Source organism: Dendrobates tinctorius, unplaced genomic scaffold (genome assembly GCF_039654945.1).
Source record: "Dendrobates tinctorius isolate UK_male_01 unplaced genomic scaffold, ASM3965494v1 ptg000267l, whole genome shotgun sequence".
Lineage (NCBI taxonomy): Eukaryota > Metazoa > Chordata > Amphibia > Anura > Dendrobatidae > Dendrobates > Dendrobates tinctorius.
In genome coordinates, this window is record NW_027361934.1 from 124,387 (window position 1) to 146,151 (window position 21,765).

Sequence of the window (21,765 nt, forward strand, 5' to 3'; positions counted from 1 at the left end):
AGACGACTGCTCGAACGCAGCGTTTTATTGGCTGATTGATAGCTCTACGACTGCCATTTCGGAGCGCAGCTCTTGTGTTTTCCCGGCAGTTTAATCCATAATAATGGTTTAGCTGATAAACAGATCAACTGGATTTAGTCGTCTCACTGCTTTCTCGCTCGCATTTTGTGTCTCGTGCTGATTCTTGCTACTCGGCCTCCCTTCATTTATCCAACTTAATGCACGGCGTCCTACCGGCTCGGAAACCGTGATTGCTTGCCACTTTACCCCCCCGGCTCCAGTGCAGATTTCCAGGGGGCGCTGAGCTGTACTGAACTATTCTAAGAAAATTACACTCCTGAGAACCATGTGGAGAAGGAGATTGACTGCTCAACGCCAATATCGATGCGATGGCTTGATATATGAAACTTTGACTCCATAAAAAAAGACTTATACCGAATCTCATTCACTTCTATCATCCAGAGCTGCGATACCAGACACAACCAGTGGAGAGGTGTGGCGCTCTTCTGCAATTGGGATGATTTTATTCCTAAAACTAGCGATATGGTTGTGTAGATCCTAGCACAACAAGAAAAATGACACCTTTCTTGTAGGAATCCGATGTGTCAATGCTGAGAGATCGAGCTGTGAAGCCACATGCAAATTAGCCAGGAATTGCCATGGGGGCGGGTCAAATAAAGAAAGATGACACCCCCATTGCACTTTCTGGCTAATTTGCATGTGGCTTCACAGCTCGATTTCTCAGCACTGACACATCGGATTCCTACAAGAAAGGTGTCATTTTTCTTGTTGTACAAGGACCCACAAAGCCATTCTGCTAGTTTTTGTTAAAAAAATCATCCTGACAGGTTTACTTTAAAGCAGGAGTTCAAATGGGTATTCCCACCTAATTCAATAATGACCTATCCACAGGACATCCCACCTCTCGGACCCTCCTCTCACGGCCTGGAAAATACCATTGACCCCCACATCACGATCACTTTGACTCCACAGAGATGCTCCTCCCTGATGGTTGCACATAAGCATGGAGGCACAGTGCTTGAACAGTCTGGGATGGAACAGATAAGGGCAGACATCTCCGAAGTTGTGATGTTACAGTCTTTACAGCGAGGGAACGGTTAACTCCAATCTCAGGATGACATTTAGGGTAATGCCCATTGGAGTCCTAGATCCTTAGGAAATAGGGAGAACCTTTTCTTCACCTGCCCAGACTACAAACCTGGGGAGCCACTTGTTTAGGACCGACGATGACTATTTAGCATAAAAGAGGCCGTCAAAGAGATAAAGCCTGGGAAATGCCGTCCCCCGCTTACTTCTTAGTTGTTTTATGTTTGTATAACAGCGCCCCCAGGAGGCCAAAATGATATTACTGGTTACATCGCATTTAAATCACTGCAGATCAATCTTGTCCCCAGAAAGTCTAACAAGCAAGCCCTGTTTGGACTCATTATTACTCTGTGTGTGCGTTTCCCTTTAAGAGTCACTGTCTGAATCCTATGCCACCTCAGTGGCTTACAAATGGCCGGGCTCGGATAATCGGATCTGTGCCTCTAAACTTCTGCTGAGTGCAGCCTTTCCCCGGATGTGACAAATGAGGCAAAATGCTGCAGATTGCAGTATGTACTTCCCTCATATGCCTGGAACAGCTGTGATCTTGGAAAGCGTGGACCTAAAGCGCAATTCTGGGGTGTGGGAGCCCCCTAAGAGAAATGGCCACTTATCCTATACGATTAGATCAGATGATTGCTCCTTGGATAAGAAGACAGATGTCACCGCTGTCATCTTCTGATAAATTTTAGGAAATTTTTATTTCTGTGTGACTGCGCTAATAATGAGGTCTGTCCTGCACTGATGATAGGGCATGTTACTGCACTGATAATATGGTACATGGCTGCACTGATAATAGGGTATGTTACTGCACTGATGATAGGGTATGCTACTGCACTGATGATATGGTACATGGCGGCACTGATAATAGGGTATGTACTGCACTGATGATATGGTACATGGCTGCACTGATAATAGGGTATGTTCCTGCACTGATGATATGGTACATGGCTGCACTGATAATAGGGTATGTTCCTGCACTGATGATATGGTACATGGCTGCACTGATAATAGGGTATGTTCCTGCACTGATGATATGGTACATGGCGGCACTGATAATAGGGTATGTACTGCACTGATGATATGGTACATGGCTGCACTGATAATAGGGTATGTTCCTGCACTGATGATATGGTACATGGCTGCACTGATAATAGGGTATGTTCCTGCACTGATGATATGGTACATGGCTGCACTGATGATATGGTATGTTGGGCACTGATAATAGGGTGTGTTTCATAACTGATAATTAGGTCTGTGGCGTCACTAATAATAAATTACGTGGTTGCACTGATAATGGAGTGTGTGGCTGCACAATAATGAGGTATGTTGCTGCATTAATAATAAGGTATGTGGCTACACTGGTAATAGGGTATATGTTTGCACTTACAATGGGGTATGTTGCTCTACTGATAATAGAGTAAATGGCTCCACTGCTAATTAATTATATGGTTGCATTATAATGGGGTAGGTGGTAATTGGGTATGTGACTGCACTTATAATGCACTGGTAATGGGGTATGTGGCTGCACTGAAATGCACTGGTAATGGGGTATGTGGCTGCAATGATAATGAGGTATATTGTTGCACTAATAATGAGTGATTAGGCTGCATTAATAATAAAGTATGTATGCACTTAGAATTGGGTATGTTGCTGCACTGATGATGGGGTACGTGGCTCCACTGATAATGATATGTGGCAGCACTGGTAATGAGGTATGTGGCTGCACTGATAATGAGATATATTGTTGCACTAATAACTAGTTATTTGGCTGCATTAATAATAAAGTATGTATGCACTTAGAATTGGGTATGTTGCTGCATTGATAATGGGGTACAGTGGCTCCACTGATAATGAACTATGTGGCTGCACTGATAATAGGGTTGGGATCTGGCACTGTGTAATAAAGGACATGTAAGAGACATATGGATACACTGTAAGTAGCTCGGCCCTAGGGCCGATTCCATAACCTGCCGGGTAATTCGGCCTTCGGTCCGTACCGTTGGCCCTTGCAGCTGATTGTTGGCTCCTTCCTCTGCGTATCGTTACTGTCTGGGAATGATAGACTTCCGAGCTAAGGTCACATTTAACGAGGTGCGTATTAAGGCTAATTGGAAAATTAGCAATCCAACTTCCAGAAGGCCCAGACTTACTTAGGAATTAGCTTAATCACCTCTCCGGCTGGTATATTGTGTTCTCCGGGGTTGAGTGTGACGTTCCGCCCCTGCAATTACCGCTTATAAACCGTAGAAATGCGGCGCCGCCAGGAGAATGCGCAAACAGTTACATCGAGAGCGATGCATGACGAGAACTAAACCTTATAGGCATCATTGGACATGAACTGTACGGAGGTATTGCTTGTGCAGTGAATGGCGGTATTATGTGGTCATTTTAGAGATATGCTGTTCAGGCAATCTACAGCAGTATTATGTAGCTGCACACAGTGAATGGCATTATTATAGGACAAATATACTGCAGTATTATGTCCAGTGAGCAGTGTGGGGTAGTAGTATGTGGATACTGAGGTGCTTAGACATTGTATGGCTGTATTATTTTGGCTTTGAGTGGCAGTGCTATTTGCTCATTTTCTAGAAATACTATTTAGGCATTCTGTAGCAGTATTATTGAGCCAGTAAATGCAGAAATTATTTTACAGTATTATGTGGATATTATATGGCAGTATTATTTGGATACAGTATGAAGGTATTGGTTAGGTATTGTATAGCAGTATTTATTTGGGCAATGATGGAAGTATGTGGGCATTTTTTGGAAATACGGTACTGTTTTAGACATTTTGTAGGATTTATTTAGACGCTGAACGGCACCTTTGTGTGGAGAATATATGGTAGTATGTGGGGGCACTATATGATAGTATTATTTGGGTAATGTATGAAGGTATTGCATAGGCACTGTGTGGAGGCATTACTTGGATACTGAGTAGTAGTATTGTGGGGGCGCATTGCATAGACATCTCATTTAGCATTTTGTGGCAATATTGTTAAACACTATATGATAGTATTATTTGAATACTATATGACGGTATTGCATAGGCTTTGTGTGAATGTATTACTTAGGTACTGAATAGCAGTATTGTGAGGAAATGTTATGGAAGTATCATTTAGCTTTCTATGGCAGTATTATCTAAGCACTAGGTAGTATTTGGATACTGTATGAAGGTATTTCATAGGCATTGCTGACGGTATTACATGGATACTCAGCAGTATTGTGGGGGAATTTTATGTAAGTATTATTTAGCTCTCCTTGGTTATATTATCTGGGCACTACTAGGTAGTATTATTTGGATACTGTATGAAGGTATTGCATAGGCATTGTTTGGCGGTATTACTAGGGCATTGTACTGTATAGCAGTATCATATGGGCACTCAGCAGTATTGTGGGGGAATTTTATGGACGTATTATTTAGCTCTCCATGGCAGTATTATCTGGTCACTAGGTAGTATTATTTGGATACTGTATGAAGGTATTGCATAGGCATTGTTTGGCGGTATTACTAGGGCATTGTACTATATAGCAGTATCATATGGGCCTTGTATGGAAGTATTTATCATTGTGTGACAGTATTCAGAGATAATAAAAATGGGTGAATATGTAAATTATTGTGTTAAGAGGTAAAGGGGGCGCTATTTTGCTTTTTGCTCAGAACCTCACCTAAATCCCCACATGTACCTTTTAATATGGCCATATACATAGACATGACATACATGCGCCCTGTTGTGCCGAATTCACAGGCTATAGGAAATACTATGCAATTTGTTGAAAATCTTTGCAGAAAAACAGCTTATCATTTCCACAGCGAGAGATTTTCTACCGCAGTTTGTATGAAAATCCTGATAATGATGCTTTTATCTTGTCTTTCAGAACAAAGTGCTGAATGTGGATGGTGTGAAAGTCAAGCTGCAGGTAGGGACGCGGCGATTCTTTAATGTACCCAAACCTTTTATGTTCTGTAATGCAATCAGTGTGATTTTTTTTTTTTCTTTTTGCAGTCCATGTGAATATATTATCATTTTTTTTTTACTTTAAAGATCTGGGACACTGCCGGACAGGAGAGATTCAGAAGTGTCACTCATGCCTATTACAGAGATGCCCACGGTAAGTACGTGACGTTGGACAAGCTGAGAAACTTGCCATAGTGCTGTAAAAAAAACAAACAAACAAACAAACAGGACAAAACGAGCCCTGCCTACTTTATTGCAAACGAAACCCACCCCGTGATCGATAAGGTTCCCAGTATTGTGAAATTTTCTTAGTGGCATTTACAGCAAAAGCCATGGTTCTTAAACAGCTGACAACACAGCAAAGGGATCTCATTCTTAAACGTTATCAGTCAGGAATAGGGCACAAAAATGTTTTCAAGGCTTTATATTTACCATGAAGCACTGTGAAGACGACATCAAAAAGTGGCGTGAATTTGACATACGGTAACAGTGATATTACCAAGAACCAGACGTCCCTCAAGAATTGATGAAGACACAAAGAAAATTGATCTAAGAGGCCTACAACAACATTAAAGGAGCTGCGGGAATTTCTGACAAGTACTGTTTGTGTACTGCATGTGACAACAATCTCTTGTCTCCTATGTCTGGCCTGTGGGGTAGAGTGGCAAAGACGGAAGCCTTTACTTACAAAGAAAAACATCAAAGCCCAGAAGTATTTTGCCAAAACCTCCAAGTCTGCCAGAAGCATGTGGGAAAATGTGTTATGAGACCAAAGTTGAACCATAATTTTAAAAAGTACATTTGGTTTAAAGCCAAAACTGTGCATTACCAAAAGACCACCATACCCACAGTGAAGCATGGTGGAAGCTGTACACAGGAGATGGTGCTGCTGCAGGGAAGAGCAGGCAAGGTTTGCCAATTCTAGATGTGCCATGCTGATAGATTCCAACTCCAAAAGACTGAATGTTGTCATAAATTGAAAGGGGACTTCAGCCAAGTATTAGTTTATGGGTGTGCAGATTTATGCAACAAAATTATTTTAGTTCTTTGTTTTTCTTTTTCTTCCCAAAATGATTTCATCTTATTTTTCAGTGGATTTGTACAGCTTATGGGCGACATTAAAAATGGAAAATGTCCTGAAATGATTCTTCTTAGTAGAATTTTTTTTCTGTAATGACCAAAATTTTGCATTTTTAACAGGAGCGTGTAAAAGTTTTATATCCACTGCAGCTGAAAAAAATGTATCTAGTGTGAAACCATCAATAGAAAAAAATAAAAAAGGGTGAGGAGGGAGATGCAGCTGCAGTTTCTCAATAAGTACATTAGAAAAGAAAATGTGTTCTATTTTTTAAGAGGGGTGTGTAGAACTTTTTATATCAACTGTAGTAACCTAAAAAAAAAAATTAGTGTGAAACAATCAATAGATAAAAAGGAAAGAGGGGGGGAGGAGGGAGATGTAGCTTCGGTTTCTCAATAAGTCCATTAGAAAAGAAAAGGAGAGCGTTCTATTTTTTTTTTATATAGGGATTAGTAGTACTTTTTATATCCACTATAGTGGCTCAAAAAAAACTAGTGTGAAACAATCAATGGAAGAAAAGGAAAGAGGGAGAGGAGGGAGATGGAGCTGCAGTTTCATACTAAGTACATTTGAGAAAAAAATGAGCGCATTCTAATTCAGTTCCTGGTAAAGTTTTCTGATAAGTGAGTTGAGCAACGAAAAAAGGACAACCTGCAACCCTGGTGTCAAGGTACGACCAATTTAGAGACAGGAAGAATTAACCAAATTTGAATTACAGGTATATGCATTTTTTTCCCCGATTTTTACCATGTGTTCCTTGTCGGCCAGGTGCGCACAGTGCGATTTTGTGTTTTCTTTTTCCTTTTTACAGTTCTATATTTAGAGCCGTCTTGCGCTTCAAATCAAACTGGAAACTTTTGCTAATTCATTGAGAGGCAAAACAGCTCAGGGCTAAATGAGATTAGCGGCCTGGCGTCCACACGTCCATGAAACGCTTATCTCCCCGTTTGTCTCCGCAGCTCTGCTCCTGCTCTATGATATCACCAATAAGACCTCGTTCGACAATATCCAGGTAGGATGGATGACTTGCTTAGAGGACTTTGCTTTTTATGCATTTTTATATTTGTCCCCTTACTCCACTTTTTTGTTCATATTCTCTCTTTCTCTTTTGTGTTATTTTTCTAATAAAAGTTTTTTTGTTTTTTTTATTTAGATTTTTGGCTAAAATACATTTCTGTAATTTGATTTAATTGAAAATGTTGCACTTTTGCCTTCTACAGCCTCCGTGTTGCACTGTCCATTGATGGCTGCGGAATGAGTTAACTGAGAATCTGTCAGTGAGCTCTCTCTGACTTTTTCTGTTTTTTTTTCCTCTATGCTGATTTATGAACACAGACCACATCAAAGTTGAATATGCAGAGAATTAAAGAGGCTGTTAACATTTTTAATTAAACAGAATTGCAAAATTATTTGTAGAATAAATATTGTCAACCTAGGTGGACAACCCCTTTAAGGGAAGGTATGTTGTAGAACTGACTTTTATGCACATAGTCAATAAAGCTGAACCAGCACAGCGTCGTACACTGTGAAGTGGCCGATCTCAGGTACTGCGGCTCAGATCCTATGGAAGTGAATAGGACCTGAGGTGCAGTACCTGGTAACAACCACTGGACAGTGCTGTTTCGGCTCCGATCACTGTAAGTATCCATCTTTCGGCCCTCGGTAGTCTTTAATATTGATGAGATCAGTGATATCCTAAGCCTGGAAAACAACAGGCTCTGGATTGAAAAAAAAAATGTCCTAACAGCCAAAAAAAGTGGTTAAAAAAAATAATAATCCTAAATCACCTTTTAAGGTAACCTGTGCCAACTTCTTCCGATCTGGGGGGGGGGTAAAAGTGGTTCATAAGTGGAGAAAGAAGCAGATTTCAAAGGTTTATGAAACAGCAGTGACTATTTAAAATAAGCCCCGCCTATTCTGCACAATTTGTAGTGAGTAGGCAGTCCTATGCAGCTGGCGGGAGGAGAGGGCGGAGCTTCTAAGTGGATATGCTTCAAGAAACCAGAGTTTGAGATTGTGTAGATTCTCAAGGAAAGCTGACAAAGGTATGAGCATTAAAAATACAGAAACAGTATTTTATTCGAAAAAGTTTGTAACATCAATTTCAATTTTCTGGACGATCCCTTTAAGTCACATTTTGCTAGCGATAGGAAATGAATGGAGCCGGCTGATTGTACAGTGCTGGTTCTGTGTACGCGATTGTGCAGCATTTCTGAGGTGATGGCGGTCTTTATATAGACCATGTAATTGCTCGGGTCTGGAGCTGACAGGAGCTGCTTCGCCTCGGGGAGATTCAGGAAAGCGCACAACTATTGCCCGAAATCTAATGACGGGATAAAAATAAGAGGCTTTCAGAGGCCGGCCTGGCGCTAGCTGCAGGAAGCCAGGAATCCCAGCCGCTAATTGGAGGAGCTTCTATTTTTGGGCTCCGGAGTTTTATCATTTCTGGATTTGAAAATCGGACGGAAGTTTTAACTTTTTCTCATCTACTATACGGGGCAGAGTGGCTGACTGTAGCGGTCAGGGTCATATGGGAAACATTTACATTTTTGCTCCTGGTCAGAGCAAACGCAGGATAAAAGAGAAATGTATGACTGCTGCAGGTCCGGAGACCTCTACCAAGCCCGAGAACGGGGGGCCCAAAGTTCCCTTTGTGAATGAAGCTGTAGTGAGCATGTGCGACCACCATGCCTCTAGTGCAATGGTCGCGCATGCTCACTAAGGGGTAAGCGCACAGTCGTAAGTAACTACCAGGCAACTTTGACATCCCAAAGGATCAGTCATTTTATAATTCTGCATTGCTGACTTTCTCCCAGACAGCAGGGAAAGGGAAACAGTCAGGAAGCCCATATCCATTCTCACTTGGACCAGATTTACAAATTTAAAGGGAATGTGCCTTCAGAAAATTACCATACTTACTGTTTAAATCATGTCTATATGTCAGTTTTTTTTTTTTTTCTATCGTGATCTGGATTTAAAAATAAAAATAAAAAAATCTTGCCGTTTCCACACTGGCCACTGAGGCGATTCTAGCCTGATACTTACTGTTCTGTCAGGAGATCCACATAGATCTTGGCAGTAGTAGACTGACTCAGACTGTTTTTGTTTTTGTTTTAGAAGCCCTGTCATTGTAAACCTGTCTGTGATGACAATGAGACTGCTGAAAAGTCTTCTGTGAAGAACAGGAAGTTTACAATTACCCCTAGTGGTCAGTGTGAAAATTGCGAGATTTCTAATTTTATTTTATTTTTTCAGTATGGAATGTGCTATGAATAAAAGAATACCAACATTTTTTAAGAAAACTAAAAAAATATATATTTTTTGATGATACATTAAGGCTAAAAGGCTTCTGTAAGAGTGATAATCCATGATCTCATTGGCCAGTGGAGATATGGCAGTGATCAGTTGATCGCATCTTTTATGTGGCCTGAAAAGAATTGTTTTTTTGCAGCACATCTTACTGTGTAAATAGTGAATGTGCTGCGGACAATATGGGAACTTCAAAAATCCAGATTGTCGGTGGCCTGAACAGTTAAGATTTGTTGGGGAGTGTCAGCAAATACTAGTAAATAACTGGAAGACAGAAGGGTTGTCATAGGGAAATCACACTGCAGAAAACAAAGTGAAACACCAGAAAAGTGTCAAGTGGTGTGAACGGTCAGGACATTCAGAGCAATGATAATTCTAGCACATATTCTAGAGAGGGACCCCATAAAATTGACAGGTGGGGTGAAGAGTAAGGAAATATTTGGCAAAAATCATTCTAGTACATGATGTAGAGGTGGAAGGGTTGTCATAGGGAAATCTGGCTACAATGAGGGACAACAAAAGTTAAAGATGGGATGAACAGTAAAGAAATATTGGGCAACAATCTATCACATAATCTTGAGACAGAAGGGTTGTCATAGGGAATTCCGACTGCAAAAGAAACCGTGATGAAGCAAAATAGTGACAGACATTGTGTGATGAGTCAGGACATTCAGAGCATTAACCATCCATATAGAACATATTCAGAATACGGAAGGGTTGTCATATGGGAATCCCGACTGCAGAAGACAAAAAACGAGACCATGATAGTGACAGATGGTGTGAACAGTGACGACATCCAGAGCAAGATTAAAGGGTTGAAGGGTTGTCTTAGGGAAATCTACAGAAGACACAGGGAGATGGAGGAACAGTGACAAGTGGGGTGGATAGTAAGGACATTTATGGATATATTCTAGTATATATTCAGAACACAGAAAGGTTGTCATAGGGAAATTTAAAGAAGACACAGGGTTAGAGCTGAACAATTACAGGTGGGGTGCAAAGTAAGGACATCTATGGATATATTCTGGTATATAGTCAGAAGACAGAAGAGTTGTCATAGGGAAATCCTTCTGCAGGAGACACAGTGAGAGAGCAGGACAAGGACAAGTGGGGTGAAACATCATGACAGCCAGAGCATTGATGGTCAAACTAATACATGGTGCGAGAAATCGGAACATCCAGGGCAATGATAACTCTAGCACTCATTCTAGAGATAGAAGGGTTGTCATAGGGAAATGTGACTGCAGAAGACACAGTTCGAGACTAGAACAGTAAAGGGAAATAGTAAGGAAATCCAGGGAAATAATGTTTAATTCTGGTATATATTCTAGAGACAGAAGGGTTGTCATAGGGAGATACTGTAAGAAACCAAAATGGTGACAGGTGCCATGCACTTAGTCAGGACATCCAGGGCATTAACAGTCAATCTATTACATATAATAGACAGAAGAGTTGCCATAGGAAACTCCAACTGCAGAAGACACAGTAAAAGACCAGGACAGGGACAGGTGATGTGAATAGTGGCAACGTCCAGAGCAATGATGGTCATTCTAGTACAGAATCAGAAGACAAAAGGGTTGCCATAGGGAAATATGACTGCAGACCACAAAGTGAGGAAGCAGAACAGTGACAGGTGGGGTTAACCTGTTAAGACATCCAAGGCAATAACGGTAATTCCAGTACATTCTCGAGAGACAGAAGGGTTGTCATAGGGAAATCTGACTGCAGAAGACAAAGTAAGAGACCAGAAGAGCGGACACAGGTGTCTACTCAGAGCAGGAGCAGTTTGATAATTGCAGCAGACACTTCTGGCTTTTTAACCAATGGTGCATCATTGGTGACAACAGAATTTAGTCATAGGGGGCGCTGTAAGCAAGAGTAGACTCTATTCTCCTTCCTCCGTCCTTTCATAATGCATCTCTCTACATCTGCGAGGCTTTCAAATATTAATATACTAATTGCATCCAGTTCATCCCGCCGCCGCTGTGCAGCAGACTGTGTGCGCATCGCGCAGCTGTTAACAGCGTCCAGGGTGCCTTTTAATGCTCACCAGGAATAATAAGTGTGACAGTGCCACCCGCCTGCTGCAACTGCAAGATCTAATGGGGTGCGTTATATTAACCCTTTACCTTGTGATTTTTGTTCCCCTCTTTACACAAAGCTAATGGGCACTTAAACCATAAAAGGGTCCTCCACTATGTGATTTTTTTTTTTTATTTTTGCTCTTCTTCTTGGCTTAGACTGCCAGCAGTACTTGGCTGTAATTTGCTGAGGAATCCGTTGGCAAGTGTTTAATTCTCCAGCACTGCCTCCGCAGGGGGAAAGGGGAATTACACAGTTACATTGAATTCAATGAGCTGTGTACATGTCGAGTCCTCCAGAGCTAAAGACACTTTATATGTTGCTGTTGAATGGTGCTGTGGACCTGAAAAGTTTAGAAGCAACAAACTCCTACATGTCATTTTCCATATATATATATATATATATATATATATATATATATATATATATATATATATAAAATATATATAGGTTTTTTTAACCTGGTGTAAATGCCGCTGTTCTTCTGAATCCGGCGTGTTTTGTCTTTTTTTTCTGCTCCTTTCTGTTCCGGAGATATGGCCCCTTCTTTTCTAAATATAAATCTAGTGTTTTTAGCCAAGTGGGTGTGGTACACAAGAACACGCCCACAAGGAAGAGTTGAGGACCACGCTCACTTGGCTAAAAAGACTAGATTTCTATACATGGAATAGGAGGCCATAACTCAGGAATGGAGAGTCGCAGGAAGAAGAGAAAAACATCGCCGGATTCAGAAGAACAGCGGCATTTATATTACGTAAAAGTTACATCTTTATGGCAATTGATAAGTTTTCTTTAATGACTCATAATCTGACAGTTTCCTTTGCATATGAGTAATCCACTTTACCATCAATATCGCATCTTTTTAAGAGCGGGACATGGAAGATTTTGTATTAGATGCTGAATCCGGAGCTGAACAGAGAGAAAAATGCTGATTATAATGAATAAAGTGCGGGCAGTATAGACGTAATCAGCTTTTTTTTCTGATGGGAAAGCCAATTGTTTTGTCTGGAACACTCACCGTGACCTACATAAGGCCAGGACTTTTATAAATTGCTGATATGTTTTGAATGGAAGTTTTTGCAATATTTTTGTTTTTAGCGGGCGGCGATCTGACGACTATGAAGAAAATGTGAATATTTAGGCAATAAGCTGCTGCTTGTTGACACCAACAATCGAGGAGGAGCTCTAGGGGGGTTCACATATTATTTAGCGGCCTTTACAAGAAATAATGTGGCCATACGAGGGACAGGGTGTGTGGTGAGAACGGCCCTTTTTTGGCACGTAGATCGATCCCAATTAGTCTATCTTTCAGGATTGCATCAGCAGAGAGGAGGAAAAGCATCCTGCCATTTGTCTTCTCAGTCTACTTTATCAATATAGAATTCTAGGGGACTGTAAAGTCGCTTCAAACTGGGCATAATGTCCGCAATTCAGTGTTGTAGATCACTCATGGGGGTAAAGTCTGGTCTCCTGGGCATCTTCTTATTTGATAAGCTTGATCAATTTGTTATGCTCGCATCAACAATTTGATGACATTTCATTGAATCCATTCTTCCCTCTACCCGTGAATTGTTCCTCGTGCCATTGGCTGCAATACAGCCCCAAACCACGATAGATCCTCCCCCATGCTTAATGGTCGGCAAGATGTTCTTTTCCAGAAATTCTGTGCCCTATTTTCTCCACACATACCTTTGATCATTGTGGCCAAAGAGTTCTATTTTAACCTCATCGGTCCACAGGACTAGTTTACAAAATGCATCAGGCTTGTTTAGATGTTCTTTTGCATGCTTTTGGCCCTAAAGTTGATGGTGGGGACGCAGGAGAGGTTTTCTTCTGGTTACTCTTCCATGAAGGCCATATTTGTGCAGGTGTCTTTAAACAGTAGAACAAAGTACCATAACGCCAGAGCCTGCTAAATCTTATTGAAGATCTTTTGCTGTCACGCGTGGGTTCCAATTTGCCTCTCCAGCAATCCTACGAGCAGCTCTCACTGAAATTTTGCTTGGTCTTCCAGACCTTATTTTGACCTCCAGTATTCCTGATAACTGCTATTTTTTCATTACTTTTCAAACTGAGGAAAGGGAAACTTGAAAACATTTTGCTTTCTTCTTATAGTCTTCTCCTGTTTTGTGGTCCTCCACCATTTTCAGAGTGCTAGGCAGCTGCTTAGAGGAACCCATGGCTGCTGCTTTTTGTCACAAGGCTAGAGGAGACTGGGTTTCTATAAAGCTGAGAAATTTGCATCACCTGGCCTTTCCTAACAAGGAACAAGCCATAACCCTAACAGGCTAATTACGGTCTGAAGCCTTTCTCAAAGTTATCTTGAGCACAGAAATCTCCAAGGGTGCTCAAACTTTTGCATCATCTCATTTTCCTTTCTGTAATTTTTAAAAAGTAAAACAAGAAAATATTGGGTGGGGTCTTTCTATCTTCATAGAAGATGGGGGTGTGTTAGGTACAGTAATTATCAGGGGTCTTAGTCTTTCTGCTTCCGCTCTCCTGGCCAACTGCACACATGCATAACAGAGGGGTGGGCTTTTGGTATAGGGTAGGCAATCCACTGGACAATGGCGGGAGCAGTGCACACTGGGAAGTGAGGTAAAAGAAGGTTCCAACACCGATAGTGCTGCCAAAATACTGATGAAGAGAAACTGTCCACTGAAAAAGAGTTCCAGGACATATTAGACAGGTTTTACGTGAAATAAAAGCCGCACTTTAGGGGGTATTTACCGCGCACTAAAGGAACATTTTATGTACCTGTTGTACTGCAGGTATTATAAATGATTTTTTTTCTGCATGTAACAATAAATTATAATTTCACATGTTCCATGGGGACACTAAATATAAAACCTCCGCCCGGCTCTTCTGTGCAAGAAGGATTAATTACACTGTGTAATCACAAGTATTATGGATTGTGACAATGCTGAAGAAGAGGAGGGCATCCTCGCCTCCCAGGAGGATCGATACTGATCTATGCACAATCTAGGAGACGGCCATTCTCCGTGATTGATCATGTGCTTATCCAGCTGTGCAGAACGGGCGGGAAAGTGGCTGTCAGGTCCCATACTGGGCGTAAATAACACAGGCACCCAACCAGGTAAAAAAAAAAACCTGCCAAAGTCGGCTCCGATAGGGAGAAAACAAACGTCGCTTTATGTCATTATTGTCTGTATTGTTCTTTTTCAAACAATGAGAAGCATGCAGCAGAAGGGATGTCACATCCCGATCTACAGGGACCATGAGAGGGGAGTGAAGCCGAGGACTGCGGTAAAGACCAGACTCATAAAGGGGGGTCCTGAGGTTCATAAAAGGGGAGGGGGGCCTGAGGATGTTGTATTACAAATACAACTACTTCCTTCCCTAGACAACACCACACCCGTTCATGGTTGCATCTGGTATTGCAGCTCATTTACATTGCAGTGAGTAGGATTGCGTTGCAATACCTCACACAACCTGTGAACAGGTGTGGCACTGTTTTTTTTTTTTTTTTAAGAAAGCAGCCATGTTTTTCAGCCGAGGGTGTATGTCTCTTTAAGATCACCTGCCGGCTCTTTCGGCTTGTATTATAGAGCGCAGTTATTATATTACCTTCATACTTGGTGACGCTCCTCGCTGATTAGGCTGATTCCTCCCGAGATCCCCCTCAGGCGGAGGACGTTGCCGGTTTCCTCTTCTGCCTTGATAACATCTCCCCCTTAAGGCGCTGATCTAAATATAACCTTCATTCACCTGCTGCTGAGCCCGTCCTCCGCAGCTGCCTACACGAGGCGCCGCTCAGGGTCTCCAGCTTAATGAGACAGGTGTCTTCCCACCACCTGTTCTCGCAATTTCTTATATTTTCATTTTTTTTAAAAATTTTTATAAAGGATTTTTTCCTGACGCTGCTCCGCTGTATAAATACGTCACTGATGTCGTATTCTATAGAGAAAAACTAATTTTATAATATATCTTTATACCCCTCTGATCTTAGATATTTGTGATACTGAGCTCCAAATCCCCTGCACTGACACTGGATAAATACATAACATGTGATTTCCTGCAGTCACCACAAGAGGGAGCCGAGAAGCTTCCCGTAGACTGGCAGAAATGATACAGGTTCAGCAAGCTCCCTCTAGTGGTGACTGCAGGCAGAACTTTTGGTTTTCTATCTATGCAGTAAATTTGTGGCTCTGTATCAGGAAAAATGAATCCTAAGATTCCCCAGATTTGCGGAGAGTATCACATATGAGTCCCTAGAGTACTCAGCAATTAGTATCACCCATGATAAATGAGGGTACGCCAGCCCAGCAAACTGTATGAAAAATTATTGTTTTTGGTACATCACCTAATGGGACAGAAGCACATATGATAGCCTTTACCCCAACCCCACAGACAGTATCATATCATGGTGGCTGTAGATACACCAACTAAGCAGACAGTAGCACACAGGATGGTCTTAGATACACCGGCTCTGCAGAAAAGCTCAGATACACCTGCTGCATCTATATGGATGCCCGTCCATGCTATGTATATATACCTGCCCGTCTCTGGCAGCGTGAGGCTGTGTGTGTCCCTGCATATGAATGTGCCCCATTATACCTGATCCTTGGGGGGCACATTTGGTGGAGGATGCGGGCAAGTTCTTCTGATTACAGGTTTGGGTCTTGCAGAGTCACCCTGAGGTTAGAAATATCATTGCAGCCATTATATTAGGGGATGGGGGGGGGGGGGGCATTGAGTCGGCGAGCCGGGCATGAATGTATACAGAGAAAATAACAATGCAAGGGCAAGGCCGGGCACACACCGATCCATGCTATCTGTCGCTGCCACGTGTTTCCTTCAACCCCTCGGAGGAAACTTAGAATTCAGGAAAGCGCCATTGTTTGCCTTGTTACTTGGGTTTTTAGTTTCCGTGGGATTTCTAATCATTACCGGCATTTTCCCTTAATTACCAAGGACGGTTCGCATTTAAAGGGCCGTGGCTGGAGAGTGCGCCATGGAACAGGGGATTTATTATTGATGATCAGGAGTATACTGTATGCAGAGTATCTCGGCGCAGATGATGGGCCACCTGCAGGGTATTGCAGGCAGTTAGGGGTTAATCTACTTTTTGCCCCATGATCCGTGCAGAAAAAGTGACATTTAGTTTTGGTAAAGATCAATAGAGCGTGACGGCGGGGTGTAATTAATCATTCATACGGACGCCCCACGATGTGCCCTTAGTGTCAGTGGTGAAGGATCCTGTATCAAGGTGGAAGAATTATGGATAGAGAAATGTCACAGCAGCGTGAGGCGCACACACACATCCACCCAGTGTCATGTCACCCCAACCCCCACACTATACTCATACATGTTCATCCGGGAGTGATTGTCAGACATCAATGGAGAAAAGAAATGAGACCGGCAAAAAACATATGACAGTAAATTACCTAGTGCAACCATCTGGGGGAAAATATACATCATTACAGCACATGTCTTGTATTAATCCTGACATGTCTTCTGTATTATACCCCAGAGCTGCACTTACTATTCTGCTGGTGCAGTCACTGTGTACATACATTACTGATCCTGAGTTACATCTTGTATTATATTCCAGAGCTGCACTCACTATTCTGCTGGTGCAGTCACTGTGTACATACATTACATTACTGATCCTGAGTTACATCCTGTATTATACCCCAGAGCTGCACTTACTATTCTGCTGGTGCAGTCACTGTGTACATACATTACTGATCCTGAGTTACATCTTGTATTATACTCCAGAGCTGCACTCACTATTCTGCTGGTGCAGTCACTGTGTACATACATTACATTACTGATCCTGAGTTACATCCTGTATTATACTCCAGAGCTGCACTCACTATTCTGCTGGTGCAGTCACTGTGTACATACATTACTGATCCTGAGTTACATCTTGTATTATACTCCAGAGCTGCACTCACTATTCTGCTGGTGCAGTCACTGTGTACATACATTACATTACTGATCCTGAGTTACATCCTGTATTATACCCCAGAGCTGCACTCACTATTCTGCTGGTGCAGTCACTGTGTACATACATTACATTACTGATCCTGCGTTACATCCTGTATTATACCCCAGAGCTGCACTCACTATTCTGCTGGTGCAGTCACTGTGTACATACATTACATTACTGATCCTGAATTACATCCTGTATTATACTCCAGAGCTGCACTCACTATTCTGCTGGTGCAGTCACTGTGTACATACATTACATTACTGATCCTGAGTTACATCTTGTATTATACTCCAGAGCTGCACTCACTATTCTGCTGGTGCAGTCACTGTGTACATACATTATATTACTGATCCTGAGTTACATCCTGTATACTCCAGAGCTGCACTCACTATTCTGCTGGTGCAGTCACTGTGTACATACATTACATTACTGATCCTGAATTACATCCTGTATTATACTCCAGAGCTGCACTCACTATTCTGCTGGTGCAGTCACTGTGTACATACATTACATTACTGATCCTGAGTTACATCTTGTATTATACTCCAGAGCTGCACTCACTATTCTGCTGGTGCAGTCACTGTGTACATACATTATATTACTGATCCTGAGTTACATCCTGTATACTCCAGAGCTGCACTCACTATTCTGCTGGTGCAGTCACTGTGTACATACATTACATTACTGATCCTGAATTACATCTTGTATTATACTCCAGAGCTGCACTCACTATTCTGCTGGTGCAGTCACTGTGTCCATACATTACATTACTAATCCTGAGTTACATCCTGTATTATACCCCAGAGCTGCACTCACTATTCTGCTGGTGCAGTCACTGTGTCCATACATTACATTACTGATTCTGAGTTACATCTTGTATTATACTCCAGAGCTGCACTCACTATTCTGCTGGTGCAGTCACTGTGTACATACATTACATTACTGATCCTGAGTTACATCTTGTATTATACTCCAGAGCTGCACTCACTATTCTGCTGGTGCAGTCACTGTGTACATACATTATATTACTGATCCTGAGTTACATCCTGTATACTCCAGAGCTGCACTCACTATTCTGCTGGTGCAGTCACTGTGTACATACATTACATTACTGATCCTGAATTACATCCTGTATTATACTCCAGAGCTGCACTCACTATTCTGCTGGTGCAGTCACTGTGTACATACATTACATTACTGATCCTGAGTTACATCTTGTATTATACTCCAGAGCTGCACTCACTATTCTGCTGGTGCAGTCACTGTGTACATACATTATATTACTGATCCTGAGTTACATCCTGTATACTCCAGAGCTGCACTCACTATTCTGCTGGTGCAGTCACTGTGTACATACATTACATTACTGATCCTGAATTACATCTTGTATTATACTCCAGAGCTGCACTCACTATTCTGCTGGTGCAGTCACTGTGTCCATACATTACATTACTAATCCTGAGTTACATCCTGTATTATACTCCAGAGCTGCACTCACTATTCTGCTGGTGCAGTCACTGTGTACATACATTACATACTGATCCTGAGTTACATCCTGTATTATACCCCAGAGCTGCACTCACTATTCTGCTGGTGCAGTCACTGTGTCCATACATTACATTACTGATCCTGAGTTACAGCCTGTATTATACTCCAGAGCTGCACTCAATAAATTGTTCTTGTAACTAAACAATTGATAGCTGCCCCTCTCATTGCGTCCCGTTATTTAATAATGGGAGCTGTTGATTTTCTGTGATTTTCTCAGTCTGGTGGGTGCTTGGGATGTGTTACATTTACACCTGCTCATGTGTAAATCATGTACTGATACCGGGGGGAGCACGTGACTCTTGCGCATCCTCCTCCTTACGTCTCGGCGCTTGGTGCAGGATTTCATGGTTGCTTTTCGCATTGTTATTACCACATCATTTAATTTATGATTCTCTGTGGATTTGCGGTTTTCGAGGTGTTTTCAGCTCCAGATCTTTGTTGTTGCGTTTCTCTCTGCACGTCCAAGTCATCATAGGGCCTTGCCTTTAATTTAAAGGGATTTTCCCAGACTAGAAAATCATGACAGTTTCCTTCTAGAAACAGCGCCACACCTACCCTCAGGTTGTGTCTGGTATTGCGACTCAGCTCTATAGAAGTGAATAGGGCTGTGTTGTAATACTAAGCACAACCTGAAGACAGAGGTGGCGCCATTTGTGGAATATGGAAGCTCCAGGGGGCCGTATACATCTATATACTTGGAAGGGCTGAGGGATCCTGCGTCTCGTCTCCTTTACTGCCTCCCATTGAAGGATTAATGTTTGATGCACTAAACGCTCCCATATATTTTATGCGGCACTTCAGTGATTACAGTTATGGCAGCTCGGCTCCGCAGTGTGATATATCGGCGTTATACGGCACGTTACAGCTCCGATATACAAACACTTATGTTTCGGTAAATCAGGGGGAAATGAGAAGCCGCCATAGCGCTGATCTATTCCTCCCCGCAGCTCCTTAAAGGAGGTAATACTGTAAACCCGCACAAAAAGAGGTAGTGCACAATACTGCACCGAAATAATGTGAAAAGTCAAAACTGACAGAACAGGGATCATCTGATGGGGGAGAGGCGGGAGGTCCACGTACACATTAGGTGGTCTGATGATCAAAAAAAAAAGATCTACGGGCTCAGCTGACTTTTATCTGTGTATGGTGGCTTTAAAGAGTAACCATTATTATTTAATAAATCAATAATACACATAAAAATTAGCAACTTTTCAAAATATATTATCACAGAAATCCACTTTTTTCTCCTCCTGGACTGATCTTTTCTTCTCAATTTATGTGTACAATCTGTATTCAGTGAAGACAGGTTTCCCCATTACTGAGAAAGGAGATGAGTTGGTGCTCATAAGATTCTGTGGTGAGGGGAGGAGCTAGAAGAACACAAAGACATTCTGCTCCTCCCACCTCCATAGAATCTTATGAGCACCAACTGTCATCTCCTGGCGGCTGCTCACAACCAGAGTGTTAAATAGTGCTGCTTTCTGTCACTGTACAGATCTATTAAGAAATGAATCGCGCCATTTTTATGGAAAATGCATAATTATTATTATTATACATTTATTTTATGGCGCTTTACATGTGAAAAGGGGCAAATATGGACAAGTACAATAAGCATGAGCAATACAAGACACACACAAGTAGAGAAGGAGAGAGGACCCTGCCCGCGAGGGCTCACAGTGTACAGGGGATGGGTGAGGATACACTAGGAGAGGGTAGAGCGGGTCATGTGGGCGGTTCAGTAGACTGAGGTTCACTGCAGGCTGTAGGCTTGTCGGAAGAGGTGGGTCTTCAGGTTCTTTTTGAAGGTTTTCATGGTAGGCGAGAGTCTGATGTGTTGGGGTAGAGAGTTCCAGAGTATGGGGGAAGCACGGGAGAAGTCTTGTATGCGGTTGTGGGAGGAAGAGATAAAAGGAGAGATGAGAAGGAGATCTTGAGAGGATCGAAGGTTGCGTGTGGGTAAGTACCGGGAGACCATGTCACAGATGTATGGAGGAGACAGGTTGTGGATGGCTTTGTATGTCATAGCTAGGGCTTTCAACTGGAGCCTCTGGACGATAGGAAGCCAATGAAAGGCTTGACAGAGAGGAGAGGCTGGGGAATAGCGGGGAAACAGGTGGATTAGTCGGGCATCAGAGTGTAGGATGGATTGGAGTGGTGCCAGAGTGCTAGAGGGGAGGCCAGAGAGTAGGAGGTTGCAGTAGTCAAGGCGGGAGATGATAAGGGTGTGCCCTAGTGTTTTTGTGGTTTCATGGTCAAGGAATGCACGGAACCGGGAAATATATTTGAGTTTTAGACGGCAGGAGGAGGCAAGGGTTTGGATATGTGGCTTGAAAGAGAGGGCAGTCGAGGATCATCCGAGGCAGCAAACCTAAATGCCTACGCCCGTCACAGGCTCACCCCCCAAAAAAATACCATGTTTTTCTGCATTACTATATATAGCTGCAAGTGATCCCGGTTCTCTCTGACAGCTCATACGGAGATATTAGGAATTGATGATGTCAGCTCGTCCTCTCTCCTGCCCCCATAGAGAACGTACCAGTGGTGAAGGTGACAATCTCCCTGTCTCTCCTCAAAGAAAATAAATGTGACAAGTAACCACTGGATTATGGTGACCGGCAGCCACGGCTGTCACCGGTAGAGTAACTCCGGCTCGTCATCATGCCTCACTACTTAGGCTACTTTCACACATCCGGCTTTTTGAATCCGGCACGATGCGGCGAAAT

At 42.4% G+C, this 21,765-nt stretch overlaps 1 protein-coding gene across 1 annotated transcript in view; it reads left to right on the plus strand.

Annotated features, from left to right (window-relative positions):
- The window catches only part of RAB26 (RAB26, member RAS oncogene family), a 155,688-nt gene that overhangs the window by 115,568 nt on the left and 18,355 nt on the right, over window positions 1-21,765 (plus strand). Inside the window, exons 2-4 of the mRNA XM_073559252.1 lie at window positions 4,987-5,028; window positions 5,154-5,220; window positions 7,104-7,156. Of these exons, the coding sequence (XP_073415353.1) occupies window positions 4,987-5,028; window positions 5,154-5,220; window positions 7,104-7,156 (162 nt within the window). The remainder of the gene's footprint in view (window positions 1-4,986; window positions 5,029-5,153; window positions 5,221-7,103; window positions 7,157-21,765) is intronic.